The sequence below is a fragment of the Archocentrus centrarchus genome, chromosome 20, assembly GCF_007364275.1.
Source record: "Archocentrus centrarchus isolate MPI-CPG fArcCen1 chromosome 20, fArcCen1, whole genome shotgun sequence".
NCBI lineage: Eukaryota > Metazoa > Chordata > Actinopteri > Cichliformes > Cichlidae > Archocentrus > Archocentrus centrarchus.
Window position 1 is genome coordinate 27,280,086 of NC_044365.1, and position 14,881 is coordinate 27,294,966.

The 14,881-nt window shown below is 42.0% G+C and overlaps 1 protein-coding gene across 1 annotated transcript in view; it reads left to right on the plus strand.

The window, feature by feature from the left end:
• Positions 1-1,869: 1,869 nt before the first annotated feature.
• The window catches only part of kcnb2b (potassium voltage-gated channel subfamily B member 2b), an 87,524-nt gene continuing 74,512 nt past the window's right edge, over positions 1,870-14,881 (plus strand). The window contains exons 1-2 of the mRNA XM_030755985.1: positions 1,870-2,036; positions 3,074-3,773. Of these exons, the coding sequence (XP_030611845.1) occupies positions 3,189-3,773 (585 nt within the window). The 5' untranslated portion in view covers positions 1,870-2,036; positions 3,074-3,188. The remainder of the gene's footprint in view (positions 2,037-3,073; positions 3,774-14,881) is intronic.

Below are 14,881 nucleotides of genomic sequence, written 5' to 3' on the forward strand. Positions count from 1 at the left end.
TGTAACCTGTTGGAAAGTTGGTAATTATAGATATCAAGCTGGTAACTAGAATTATTCCACCCACATGGTGGGATGCAGGCTGCCTTCAACTCCCTGGAGTACCAAAGCATGCAGGTGGTGTTAGTGTAGGGCTGAAAGCATCTACAGCAAGTGCACATTATTGTACGCAACACATCCGCCTGCTGTAGAAACTGTGGTGCACAATGTTGCTCTGTTGGATGGACATTGCTGCTACTTCACATGGGATAACTGATTGGCTGCCAGTTTCACAATAATTAATTAAAGGGGACACAGTCAGTTACTCTTAATCATTATTCTGTTCCCTCATTAATAACCTGTGTCATCAGCAGTTTTGTTGTCAGCAGCAGAATATTTTACATCTGTCACTTAGGGGTCACAGACATGCTTTGCTGCAGCAGACCTGCGTGAGTGTGATATCGAGGGGTCCGGAAAATACATCTTGAAATCATTATTTAATTATGTCAGTGGTAAACACTGTTATTGGGGGAAAAAAATAACAGAGTCTTTGCATCTTGGAGTCATGCAATTCCTGCAACCCTCTTGCCATATTAAAAAAAAAAAAAGTTCTCACAGCAAATGCAGCTTAGTCTATGTACTTGACTGCCAGATTGCTGAGGTCACATTCAAACAACTAATGGGGTGATTCGTGATTGCCGTGAATGTGCTCTGGGAATAGACCAAATCTGTGAAGGGCACCAAAATTACTGACCTTCAGAACAACAGTTAAAAAATAATACAAGCTACATGCACACCAGACTCTCTTTAGTCAGTGCAGCATTATTGATCAATTGTCACTGGAAGGAAAGAACATAGCAGGGAAATTGATTACACGTATGCAGCGTATAATCAAATTTCTGGAAAAGTGCTTAGCTAAGAGGGGAAATGTTCAGTTGACACATATGTAGGCTCTATAAGAAAATATCACTGCTGTACTGAATAAGATTCATATGGACTGAGGGAGTGACAGCTGGAGAGATAGTGATAATCTGGTTGATAATACCAAATACCTCATTTAATATCTGAATGTATTCATTTCAGACCAAGGAGTGGGAAGATGTGTTAATTGTACCTTTGAGGTTTTAGCTGTTTTACTTAGAATAGGTGGCAGCCATGCTAGTGCATGAGCGACTAAAAGCAGTTTTAAAAAAAAAAATATATAAATATTCCTATTCTACCAAATTTTGGTGACGATTATTCACAGCAGTGTGCTCTCCAATGAAACAGGAACTATAGCGCAGTATTTATGGTCACACCTATGGCAAAGTGCACCTATCATTTGCTAATAACACACACACACACACACACACACACACACACACACACACACACACACACACACACACACACACACACACACACAGCACTGATGGGCCAGAGGTGTGTTTTGTAAGACATACTGTAAAGATTTTCTTTTTGCTTCTATGTGTGACTTTGTAGGATGCTATGCTTCAGGATTAAGCACAGTAACTTTAAAATCTTCCCTCTCCGCGATTAAAAATCAAACACCTCTCAAATGAACATTTTGTTCTTTTTAGACATATAATTTTCCGTCCTCTTGTGATTTGGTTTCACCTCTAGGATGTGGTGCAGCCCATGTGCGCCCCTCTGCTCCTCCTTATGTAGTATACAGCGGGACACTCCGCAGTTCGCTTATCCCGTTCCTTCTCGTTGCCTTTTACGCGCTCTACGTCTGCAGTCACAGTGATTCAGTGAGCCTGTCTTCAAGCTTTTGGATGAAGGCGCAGGACTCATTTCCTCGGTGTTCCCATGGCGAAACAACACTGCCCGTTTTCCCGATGAACATTTTTAGAGGAAGGCATTAACGCTTTTTTTCTTCTTTTTTTTTTTTCCCGACTCGTTTTCCACATAATGTGGGGCGCGCGTTCTCTGCGCGGCGGAGTGCTTCCTACAGCAATAGCCGCTTGACTGAAAGGGGGAACCCGGCTCCCTTTTCGTCCTCTACTCCCTTAGGATCAAGAGGAGTTTGCATGCAAAAGGTGGTTTATCGCGGCAAGGTGAGACTAATTTTTAAACCATAATTTCCTGTTTTGTTTTGTTTTTTTCTCACTACTTTGAAGAGAGTCGAAAGCGAATGTGTGCGCTGCCAGAGCAGTACAGATTGTTAGACTGATTTAGATTGAAGGTAGGTGGTGGACTGTGAAGGCATGATGAAAACCTTCCTGAACACAGATAAGAAAAAAACACTGTAGTGTAACAGGTATGCTGCGATGTTTTTAGATTATGCTATAGTTATATTATCCGTGTGGTTTCGCTTTGCATCCCATCTTATACACGTCCGTGGGCATAGTAAAACTGGCTTCCTTGTGGCAAATTCGTGATTCAGATACGGCAGATGGGATTGTAACTAAAAACTGTTGCATCCAGGAGCACACCATCACTCCCGGCTGCATAGGCTCATTTCTCAATATTTTATTTTATTTTATATACCTCCTGGGGTTAATTAATAAAAGGGATATATTTACAACTTTAAAAAATAGTGACTTTTTAAAATATAAAGTCGATGCCAGTCAGAATAATATTCCTTAGTAGGTTTTTTCATGAGCAGGTAGTTACATTTGATAGAAAATATATGACTATAATAATATATGATAATGGGAAATTAAATTAGAGCCCCCTACACTGCTACAGTACACATGCCTCCAGAGAGGCGCATCCAAATAGTAATAGCACTTGAATGAATTTCATGGCTTATTTGACCCATTTGGGCCGACGGGTTGCACAGAAAGTAGCAGGAGTTAATTTCCTCACTACAACGGTACTGGAGTGGAATGCAAAGCAAAGCAGCCATATTGACAAAATCATTGATTCTGCCTAACACCTTCATAGAAATGTGGGATCAATAACGCTGCACAGCTGATTCTATTTTTGACAATATGAAGTAACAGGTGACTGTTCTCAATTGAAGAGAGCACATTTGTTTTCTAATTTTGGAGATGCATTATTGCAACATGTCCCATTTGATAGTGAAATTGATTTAACTGTGTCGTCAGACATTCAGTCATCTCACAGGCTGTCTCATTTGTTTTCTCAGCCATGGAGGGACTTGCCTAAAGAGGATCCGACATAATTGAAGAGTTTTTCATTATTTTTACTTTTTTGGGGGGAGGGAGGGGGTCATCTTCCCAGAACTTTACTTTTCCATCACCATGGCTGAGAAGCTTGGACCAGCCGGAGTTAAGTCCGCCAACATCCGAACTGCTCCCTCACTTCCCCCTGAGCCCATCGACATCATCCGCACCAAAGCCCGCTCCCGCAGAGTCCGCCTTAATGTTGGGGGTCTGAACCATGAAGTCCTGTGGCGCACCCTAGACCGGCTACCCAGGACCCGACTTGGCAAGCTTCGAGAGTGCAACAGCCACGAGTCTCTGATGGAAATCTGTGATGACTACAGCCTGAATGAGAATGAATACTTCTTCGATCGGCACCCGGGGGCCTTCACCTCCATTTTGAACTTTTACCGCACAGGCAAGTTACACATGATGGAGGAGATGTGTGCACTTTCATTTGGCCAGGAGTTAGACTACTGGGGGATTGATGAGATCTACCTGGAGTCTTGCTGCCAGGCCCGTTACCACCAGAAAAAAGAGCAGATGAATGAGGAGCTGCGGAGGGAGGCAGAGACAATGAGGGAGAGGGAGGGAGAGGGAGAGTTTGATAACACCTGCTGCCCGGACAAGAGGAAGAAACTGTGGGATCTCCTGGAGAAACCCAACTCCTCAGTGGCTGCCAAGGTAGGAAACCCAAACTGGAAGTGTGATCACACCATCTCACATTTCATGTTCACATTCAAAACTGAACATGCTTTCTGGATCACAACACGTCGCAGTCATGATTATCAAAGGCCTGCTCTCAACTGTAAAAAATAGCGGCGTGTTCATTAGTTTGAGTCTTGTAAGAAGCAACAGAGAGAGCAGCTATCTTTGGACAACAATTTGTATGGATGCTGTGGAAGAAAAGCAGAATAGAGGGATGAAAAAAATCGTCTTAAAGTTAAAACACATAGTTCTTGTATTCTTGGGAATCACTGGCGTAGAAAGAGTTCGACTTCATTTGCTTTGATAAAATAATCGGCAGGTGTGACCGCTTCTGGTCTAGCTTTCTTTGCCGGGATAAAATAGACCACATCTGTTCACGGCTTGTAAAATGGTGCATTTCTTGGACAGAGTGGTACAAGCATATTTTCTCATGTGGCTCTATGATGTGTCAGTCCTACTGATTACATGTACTTCTTTCTCGTTCATACTGTGAGGCAGGAAAATGTCAAAAGGTTGTTGCATATGCATTGATAAATACAGTTTCTTCAGCCATTTATATAAATACTTATGTATAAATACAGGCATCTTTATTTGGTTCGACTGAGGGCTGAGGTAGTCATCAGTGCAGCTGCTACCCACCTTCCACATGTTTAGAAAACTGCTGCATCAATCACATACAGTGCAGTGTTCATTCATACCCTGAATCAACATGATAAATGCTACAGAAATCAAATATCACGGCTGCTCCTTGTAAAATGATGGCATCTCTCGCAACTCCTCCTCCACCTTCTCATTCCGTCCTCACTCAGTCCTCAATTAGGCTGGTCAGCCTTGATGAAATCCAATCACTGGTAATTTACGTTGGGCCTCCAGTATCCTGATCCCATCATCACGCATTGCAGGCGGGGCAGGGCTCTTCTGGATTATATTCCATGTCAGAGAATCATAAACACAGGGACCTGTGTGCGTGACCCAAGAAACATCATCTCCCGTCTGATGTGCTGTACTGTGCGTGCTGGATGATGCATTGTTCTGAGCCCTTTTCCATTAGAGTAAAGGCTGTTTCACTTCGACTGGGACGGTTTGGAATTTGTGCTCGATTCAATTTCAGTCCCCTGTTGCTAAAATTATAGCGCAATATTCAGCTTTGAAATGGCAAAAAATGGTAATGACCCTGAATGCAAAAAGTTCAGCCCATTTTACAGGCTGCTATAGATATTTTTCCGTCTTCCTGTATTATATCCATATAGCTTGTTTACCCACGCATCAACTAGTGATATGTAACTGACAAGGACGCTGCCTCAGCTTGATGAGTGCATTCATCCTTAACAGAGAAGCTTTATATCGCCTAAATTAATTAAAGAGCTGCCAGTATCTAATTTAAGGCAAACTTTTGTGACAGCAGTGTAGTAACGTGATAGGCTGAGTAGATTTTAAACTGATTCAGTCCTCAGTAGGGTCCCTTACTCCCCAGACACATCTTCATACCGCTGACCTGCACATTATTGCATGGGGAAAGCCTCTGAAACCCGAAAGGGGAATTCCACTCTAATTCAAATGGCACTGACATTCTGCAGACTGCTTTACAAGAAGAGCTTGAATGTGACTCCAGTGCCTCAGCTTTGTGATTTCACTAAGGTTATCCACAGTTGAAATAACCTGCCAGGGCTGCTGGACTGTCAGATGGCAGCTCCCTGAGGTCAGGGAAGCCTTTTATGGGGCACACATCATGTGTGCCTTGAAAGCCCTTTACCAGGGAAATGCCATTACTAGGCTGGTACACAGCAGTGAGCTTTTATACAAAGCAACATGAGCCCTTTGTCAAATGCAATCACAGTCTTATAGCATAGAATATACTCCTATTCACTCTCTTTGTTTTTCTATAATGCAGGCTCTTTGAGATTTATGAGGCACCCGGTCTCACACTTTATGCCACCACTAGCTCGCTCTGCGCTTAAGTAAAGGTGAAGCATGAGAGGATTGACCTTTTTAGAAGGGTCAATCAAGCTAAGATTTCATTCATCAGTTCAGGCAAGTGGCACATGCTTTGGGAGCATTGGCAGAACGGAAAAGGCACAAGACTGGCAGACACTGCACCAAAACAGAAAAACTGTGGAGAGGTGCCTAGAGAAAGCCACAAGTGAAGGGAGGGCAGTGGTGGGAAAGATAGTGGCAAAGGAAAGCCCTGAGAGAGAGAGAGGGAGAGAGTGATGTAAGAGATAAAGTCATGTAAGTTATGCCTCAGGATGCTGAGCTGGATCTTTGCAAATCCTTCTCAGTGAATTATGAATGAATTGGTCAAAACAATAAGAGAACGCAGGCTACTGCGGTGGCTTTTTAATGTAACTGTGTGACTTTTAGTTTAATGCCCTGCCATATGGGTGGGTGGGGGGGGATGGGGGTGGGGGGGATGTCAGGTGTTTGGCATGAGAGAAGTTTATGTAGAAATAAAGATCTTCCAGGCTCTTGCGCTGTACTGCAAGCGCCTCCAAGCTGAATGTATGACACATATAAATGTTTTATTGAAAAAAGAATTTAAAAACATGCAGATTTCATACATAATTTTTTATTTGTTTATGCCGCGTATAATCATGTAGTGAAAAACAAAATGTAAGATGGTGTTTGCATTGTTTCCCTACTTCAGGCTATAATTTCTTATAATCTGTTAGAACGTGTCATCCTTGATATTGAGCCAGAAGGACTTAGTGCTGCCCTGACCTTTTTTGTTTTTAATGAGTCATGGGTATAGTTGCACAGCATATACGCTTAGCACTTGCTCATGCAAGGAAGTCGTATTAAAACTGCTGGAAACTGCTGTGGGAAATGTGAATTTCTTTTTTGCCCTGATACTCCCCTGTTTAAACAATCATGATGCCAAGATGGTGAATGTAACTTGCACGTGCAGTTTGTAACCTGCCTGTGTTTTTCCACTTGAAAGTGTTTTTTGTCAGTGAGATGGAAAATGTGATTAGATGCCTCAGATGCATTTGTATCTGTGTTCAGATAAACACGACATTTTGCAGAAAACATGAAATAAATATCGTGGTGTTAACGAATAGTTGCTACAGATCTTAGTAGTTTAGTCAGTGTCATAAATTACCGCTATTAGTTGTGACATGGGTGCCTGCAGTGCTTAGTTTTAATAGTGTAGTATGCAAGAGCAGCATCTTTTCTTAATCTTGATTTGTTTCATGCAGTGCTTGCAGATAAACCTTTCAGAATATTAATAATGTAATGCATAATAATAAAGCTTTAATACACCACTGACTTTAAAAGAGAAAGTCTATATGGGCAGCCCCGGGAAATAATGCCAGAGGATTCAGAGCATTTTAAAGAGATCAGTGTTTCTTTCTATTCCCCCACCCTCCCTACCCAGCCAGCCAGCCAGCCAGCCACCCACCCACACACACACACACACACACACATACACCAGCAATGTCCAGCTCTGTGCTTGCTCCTAATGTGGATGTGCAACATTACTCTCCCCTTTATCTAATAAGCTAGTCTAGCTAGTGGAAATGGTAAGCAGTGGGACTGCATGGGTGCAGCCTTGTGCTGTTTGGTCCTCCCACGCTTCGAAGCAGCCAAAGTCAGTCCACTGTTGATGATGATGATGATGATGACACAGTATAAGGAAGCTGTAACAATATACCTTACTGTAACGCACATCCTAAATGCCACTGTGTGAACGTCAATGTTGTCATAATCATCTGTCTCCATGTGGCACAGCAGTAAATTGACAGTACACGCTGCCCGTTTTGTTTTGTTGACTCATTTAAAGAATCACATCTAGGACGGGACACGTGAGACAGCAGAAGTGACAATTTTAATGCATACCTTTGAATGTGATAGGAGAAAGTTCAATTAGCATACTGTTGTGGCATAACTCCGTAGCATTTGGTGGTGCCCGTTGTTTCACATCAGCGCAGACAGCCCCTTCCTCTCCATCCATCTGTTTCCTTTCAGGCTTTTATAGCACTGAAGCGAACAACTGGCTTTGTGTCTACACTGATGTAGTTTCTGATAATGCCTCAGTCAAAGATGAGTGGAGATGGGGAAACGGAAAATAAGTGAGGCTTTTAGGCAGCATTAAGTCAAATGTTCTCCAGCATATGTCCCCCCATGTCAGATTCAAGCAGCAGGTGGACCTGCTAATCTGTCTTTCATAATCATTCTTTCATCTCTGCCTGAATCGTGGTCAGTTCTCAGAAGTGCTAGCATATTGTTGAAGAAATCTTGTTGGGAAAAATGGATTTTAGTTACTTTTTACCTATTTTGTGAAAAGCCTTTCTGTTTAATAATGACCTTGACTTTGAGTATTTGCATGTCTCCAAGGAAATGTTTAAAGTTATTTCTTTCAAAGCGATGCATCCATGCAGAGTAGATGATGATGGCAATTCGAACCCAGCTCAGTTGTCCTGCTACCTTTTAAGAAGTTATCAGGATGCATTGCAGGAGAAAAGTTTGTCATTTGCACAGAGCGCACCTTCTCTCCTCATGTAGTCTCCTTGTTGCATAAGCCTTCCATCAGGCCTGTAATCAGTACAGCCCAGCATTTAGGCACCAGCACCTAAATCCTCTTTACCCAGGATTCATAATCAGATAAGAAAGGAAGCCCCCCCCCCCCCCCCCCCCCCCCCCCAACACACACACACACATACACACTGCCTTTCTTTTCTCTTTATGTCACCTGCAACATGAAAATGATCTTGGGCTGAGATCACTTGTGTAGTGATTTGAAATTCTGATTAAAAATTTTTGAATATTGGTTTTGGGATAACGAAGAGTTTGCAAGAGCCCTGGCACTAAGAGACAGTGAGTTTTCACTCCCTCAGAATACACTCTGGCTTCAGTTTCAGCTATAAAAAGAAGTGCTTACTTTCTTTCATTTAAAGCATTTGTAACTGTGTCTTCTATTGTTTTCTCAAAAAGTGGCAGATTTTTTTTGTATACACAGTGAATACTCACCAGTTTGTTCTGCTATTTAGTCACTCTAAACAAGAATTTCCACACATGGACAACAAATGGCACTAGTGCTGTAAGCAGTCGATAGAGTACTTTCCACTGTCCTCTGTTTTGTTAGTGCTGCCTGAATTTATAGTTATGTTACCAAGCAGCAAATATCAACTTTCCTAACAAAAGCATTCCATGTTGACATGGACTATAATATCTGTCAACAAGGTCATTTTTTTATGGCCTTGAAGTAATAAAATAGCTGTAAAATGTGTGAAATCATGTTTTGCAGCTAGAAATTTAATACTGCATTTACATATATGCTTTTACACTTGTGCCTTGGGTGTGTTTGATTTTCTCTGATTGCTTTAATCGACCACTGTATGAACAAAAATAGAGGGATATGTGGCAAAAAAAAAAAAAAAATACACAAGAGTAACATTACACCAACATTTCATCACACAAAAGCCATTTTAATTTCAAATGTTCAGAAAATTGAGCTTGTGCCAGATTATCTCGCACTGTTAAGAGGCTGACTAGGTCTCATGTGGATTTTACAGCAGAGGTATCCCAGGGTCATATTTAAAATGAGGGGGAGGTTAGGACACTGCAGTCCTTTACTGATCCAAAGAAAGCCTCGTATCTGAGAGGGAACGTTTATAGTGAGGCAAAAGAGGTTGTAGAAGACAAATAGGAGGAAGGTATCAATGCTGCACATAAAGTTCGTCTGTCTCCGTACTTAAGTCTTGCTGCACATTTTATTTCAGAAATTTTCCTCGATCAGTGTGTGCAGTAATTGTGAAACACGCTTCTGTGACAACCCAGTGCCGCTTTCTTTAGTTATGATTACCAGTGGGGTCCTGCGTGTGGAGGAATTACAGTTTGAATACAGCTCAGTGGCCATGACATCCCAAAAGAGCCCAGGGGCCTGTCTTACGGCTAATTGCAGTTGACCATGCGTGTAGTGATTCATGAATGAAGACATCATTAAGAGAAACTCATGAGGCACAACTAATCCTCACTATGTTAGCCACACAATTTAACTAATACAGAGAAGGAGAAGAACAACAAGCAAATCCCCTTTTTAGCACAGGTCTAAAGTATAAACAACACGGTCAATACAAGCCAAAGCTAATGAGTGGCCAGATGGTGTGAGAGGGCTGATAGCTGAAGTCTAGTAAGTGACTGTGCTGCTGTACCCTGAGTGTACCCTCACCTCTAACTGAACAAGCTTACGACTATAACATTACAACCACAGTATAAAATTACTACATCCATCCGTCCATCCATTTTCTTTCGCTTATTCAATTAGCATATTACTTTTGTGATGAATAATGCATGAAATGATAGTAAAAAGTACAATATAAATAATATAAAAATGGAAATAACATTTTTTTTTATACATGTTAGAGTTAGTACCAGGGAATGTTCACCATGTTGTCAAAATTTAAACAATTCATTGAGAATGGATTACAGCAAGTCCAAATTAAATAATGAAATAACAATTCCTTATACTGTACCCTTATACTCAGCTTATGCTTTAACTGTTCAATAACAAAATTATGTCAGTTGGGGGGACAAAATAGATAAATAAAACTAGGAGAAATACTGACATTAAGTTGAAATGACAAACCCTCGAGCCTCAGGTTTCCATTTGAACATTAAGCAAAGATGTTGCAAAATTAGCATGTATTTGGGCTAGAGTCCGACCGATTTATTGGCAGGCCAATATTATCAGTCAACGTTAGCTTCTCGGTATCTGCATTTATAACAGCCAATAAATGAAAATTTAAGAAGTTATCAAGAGATGGAAGAAACACCCTTCAGTCATGCTATGAATGTTGACATTGCATAGTTTTTTTTTACCAGAGGGCACTCTGCAACTTCCCTGTTGGGAGCACCACAAACACAACAACCAGCTGAGTCAGGCAGAGCATAAACAAGTAAATAAACAGCTACAAGTAACAAATGCTATGAAATTCTGCTTCTGTTTTGTGTGTGTGAAAAAAAAATGGCATGATATATCAGAATTTCAGACTTCTAAATCACCAAATATCAGTATAGGTAGTGATCTTAAAAATCTTATATTGGTCGTGCTTTGATTTGGACTTGTGTTTGTGTCTTAATGAATTTTAGTTTTAGTTTTACTATACCTTTTGCTCCATTTTTGGTCTCCACCAGCCTCTGGCTGCCAAATGTTTCACATCACGAGCATTTCTTTTGTACAGGACAGGTGGTGCACAGGAGCAGTTAAGAGTCTATATGCCTTCTACTGCAAAGCTACAGCCTGTAATACTAAAACCACGAAGAACACGGCACCGCATTCTGAGGGAAAGGTAGCTGATAATTCTTTGTTTGGTTGTTTTGACAAGCAAACTGTTTTATATACTGTACAAAAAGTGCAGTTCTTTTTTTAAAGCCATAATAAACAGTGTCCTACATATATTCCACATGATATGCCTGTTCAGCCAGTAAAAGTCTAGAAAATGTAAAATGGCCAAATGTCCCAGATCTGACAGCTATCAGTTCTTACGTAAACCCCACTGAAATGCTGGGAGTGGCTACATATGGACCACCAACAAGGGGCAGCACTGCCCAGTGCTGGCAGCTTGAGTGACGCACTGAGTAAGAGGTTAATGTGTTCCTTCCTCCTCCTACCTTCCTCATCTCCTCCCTGCTTCCTCCACCGGGGAAGTTTGCTCACCCTGTCTGTTGTTCTTTTTCTCATCCCAGAAGGCATCGGGAATAGGGAGAGATGGAGAGAGGACAGGGGCTGGAAAAGAGTCATCATTCTAAATGCTATGAGCACCGGGTCTCTTTTACGTGCTCCAGTAGTCCCCCTTCACACACAAACACACACAGTGTACGCTGAGCTCTCAGCCAGTCTTCCAAATCTCTGCACACATTCAAAAAGACTCACATTTTGCCTTCACTAAACACACAAGCAGACATGCCTATACACACGCACGCACACACACACACACAAATATACACACCTCTTTATCTGAAAACCTTCAAGTGCTGCTGAGCCAGCTTTCTGTGGGTTTCGCGACACAGAGAGTGAGATGCTGTTGTCTCCTTCACTCTTTCCATACCATTCAATAGTCTCCACCCCCTCCCATTTTCATAGCCTCCCTTTACATTCTTTTTTTTTATCACCTTCTCCCTACAATCATCCATTTCCTCCTATAGCTCCTGCGCCCTTTCAGCTCTCTCCTCTGTTTTTTCATTCTTTCCACATTTCTGTCATTATTTTCCCACAGGGTGAAAACTGAATTGTGATCCTGCTTGCTGTTCCATCTTGGGAGCATTGACATGGGAGTGCATTGGTATTCATTGTGGTGTTTATATTTGGCTCTCAATCCGTCATGTGTGTGACTGACTGCCAGTCGTCAGAGAAGTTCATCCTGACTGCTGGACTAGTGTCTCTGCTTTTTTGTGTCCTACCATAGATGCAGTACCTCACTGACTCCATAGTGTACCTATAAAATAGGTGAATACATTGTGACATTACCCACTGGTTTGAGAAATCTGAGTCTCTTAGGATTGACTTGCTTTTGGGAACAGTGGGTGGCTGTGGCTCAGGAGGCAGAGCGGGTCCTCTACTGATCAGAAAGCTGGTGGTTTGATCCCTTGCTCCTCCAGACTGCGTGCCAAAGTATCCTTGGGCAAGATATTGAACCCCAGGTTCCTCTCAATGTATTCATAGGAGTGTGAATGTTAGATTAAAAGCATTTAGATGTAGAAAAAAAGTGCTTTTGTGAATGAGATGTTGCGCTTTTAGTGCTCGACTAGAAAAGAAACAGTCCATTTACCATAACAGCCTCAAGTGGCTGCTTCAGGAACTGCAGTTGTTGCCGCTTGTGCAGCGTTTTAGTTGTTACAAAATCTTGATTTGCCACAAAAGCAAAATTACTGCTAGGGAAGCAGTGAATGTGCATTGAAAATCCTCACAAACAGAGGGGATTTCCTAAAGAGGAAGAGTCCTTTCAGTGAGAAAGAAATGTGTAATCAACTTCATTTTACTTGTTTCCTCAGAAATGCTGTGTTTGCATTGTTTCCATGGTGACCATGGTGTGCCGTGGTGACTTATCGACACCCAGGGAGCAATTCATCTCTATACAGGCTGTGTGAGAGGCAGAGCAGCTGGTACCTCAGCCCCCACAGCCAACCCCTAATGCAAATCTAAGGGAAACGCTTTTGCTCTACATTATCAGTGCAGTTCAGGTCTCACTGATTAAAACTTAGCCTCAAAGTACTTTTTTCCCACTGGGATAATTTTCTCTTTTCCAATTAAGTGTCTTCCTTAATTTTCTGTTTGCATCATTTATAACAAATGCTTTTAACAGTTCTCGCTGACACTAATGCTACTTCCTATTTTGCAGTGGAGCATTTAAATGAGTTCACATTTTCACGTTTAAGGCTGAAGCTGCTGCGATATGATGGCAAAATAATTGCACCGAGATTTAAAAATTAGTTATCCTCTGCTCAAAACTTACTAAAGTGGTGAAATTCACTTTTGGGAAAGCCCAATCTAGGCCAATGTCATGGTCTCCGGAGCATCAGTAACAAAAGAGGGGCTTGATTTTGCAAGATAAGGGAGATGTATTGAAAATCTCTGCTCTACGAAGGAGCCTCTGAAGACATAATAGAAAAAAAGAAGCTGACAGAGGAAGGTTGAAGTAACTTGGTAGCCTTCGTTGCCTCAGATACTGGCTCGATGAAGCAGAAGCGATAACGACCGGGCAAACAGGTTTCCCTCTCATCTCCACTACCTCCTCCTTACTCCGGTCTTTTCCTGTATTAGCTTCCCTTTTGGACCACCTCCATTTTATTACTGTCTTTCCCCTCTTTATCTCACTTCACTTTTTTTTTCTCGTGTCATCACGCTGTTGGCGTCTCTGTGGGAAGTGCTGCCAGCTGTTTGCTGTCTCCCCGCACCCCAGGAAGTGACAGAAGAAATGATTATATTGCGTGCTCTTTGTTGCGTATGCAAGCCATCCACATCTTTTGCTTAGCCACAGGAGTGCCTTATTGCTGACCACAGTAACTTTCCCCTGCTTTACATGCTTGAATGCAACTTAAATTTCAGCTCACCAAAAAAGTTAATCTCAATACTTTATTCCCATTTTCTGTCATAATAAGCTAAGCCCAGCATCTTACAGTTCCTGCCCACGGCTTTGTAAGTTACACAGAGGGATGGCAATGTTTTGCTCATCCTGCTCTTCCTATGTCATTCCCAGGCCATTCATGGAATCAATAACTCTTTCACACACATCACTAATGTGCCCTCAACAGGAATGGCCAGTCTGTGTCTAGTCAGGCAAAGTGACAGGAGGCATTGATACAGTTCTTTGGCTCTCTACTGTGATTGTAATCAGCTTAGTGCCAATGAAGAAAGTGACCTCGACTGGCAAGAGGGCATACAAGGATGAAGACACACACACACACACACACACACAGACCATGTGACCCATGCCACCCATTTCACTGCTGAAGTATCCGTGTGTGAAGAGGCAGATGCACGCTCTCCACTGCCTGCAGGCAAACATTTAAAAGAAGTCTGCTTGCCTCCTAGAGGTATAAAAGCACAATAAATCTGTGCCTTATCTGAAGTGCTGTCAGAGACATAACAGCACAATTTTTCTTTGTGTATTTATGTGGTGCTGCCAGCTCAAGAAGGAGCTGTTCCCCTTCTGCAGGATCAGGGAAGATTTGGTCTTTTGGGTGCTGACATTTGCCAGTGCCTTGCCAATCAATAGGGTGACTCTCAGGTATTGACCGGTGTGCTGAAAGGTCCACCAGTCTCATTTTATTTAAACATAGCAACATCAGTGGCCATTCGAATACACTGCTGCTTCCATACTTGCGTGTCTTTCTGATATTTGCTGGTTCACTCCCTCAGCGGTGACACATGTTGTGTATTTTATGTCTAGTTTCTCTTGTTTATTTTTTTCTGAACTTGGTGCTACTTTTACAGCATCTCGGCTCTTTCCTTTATGCGATTCACCTCCAGTGACTCACTGTTAAGTTGATTCGCGTTACAGCCTCCTTTGATTATCCATATCTCTCGTGTAAAATATACTTGTTTTGCCTCTTTCTGTCTGCCCTCCATCATACCTCAGTGTCCT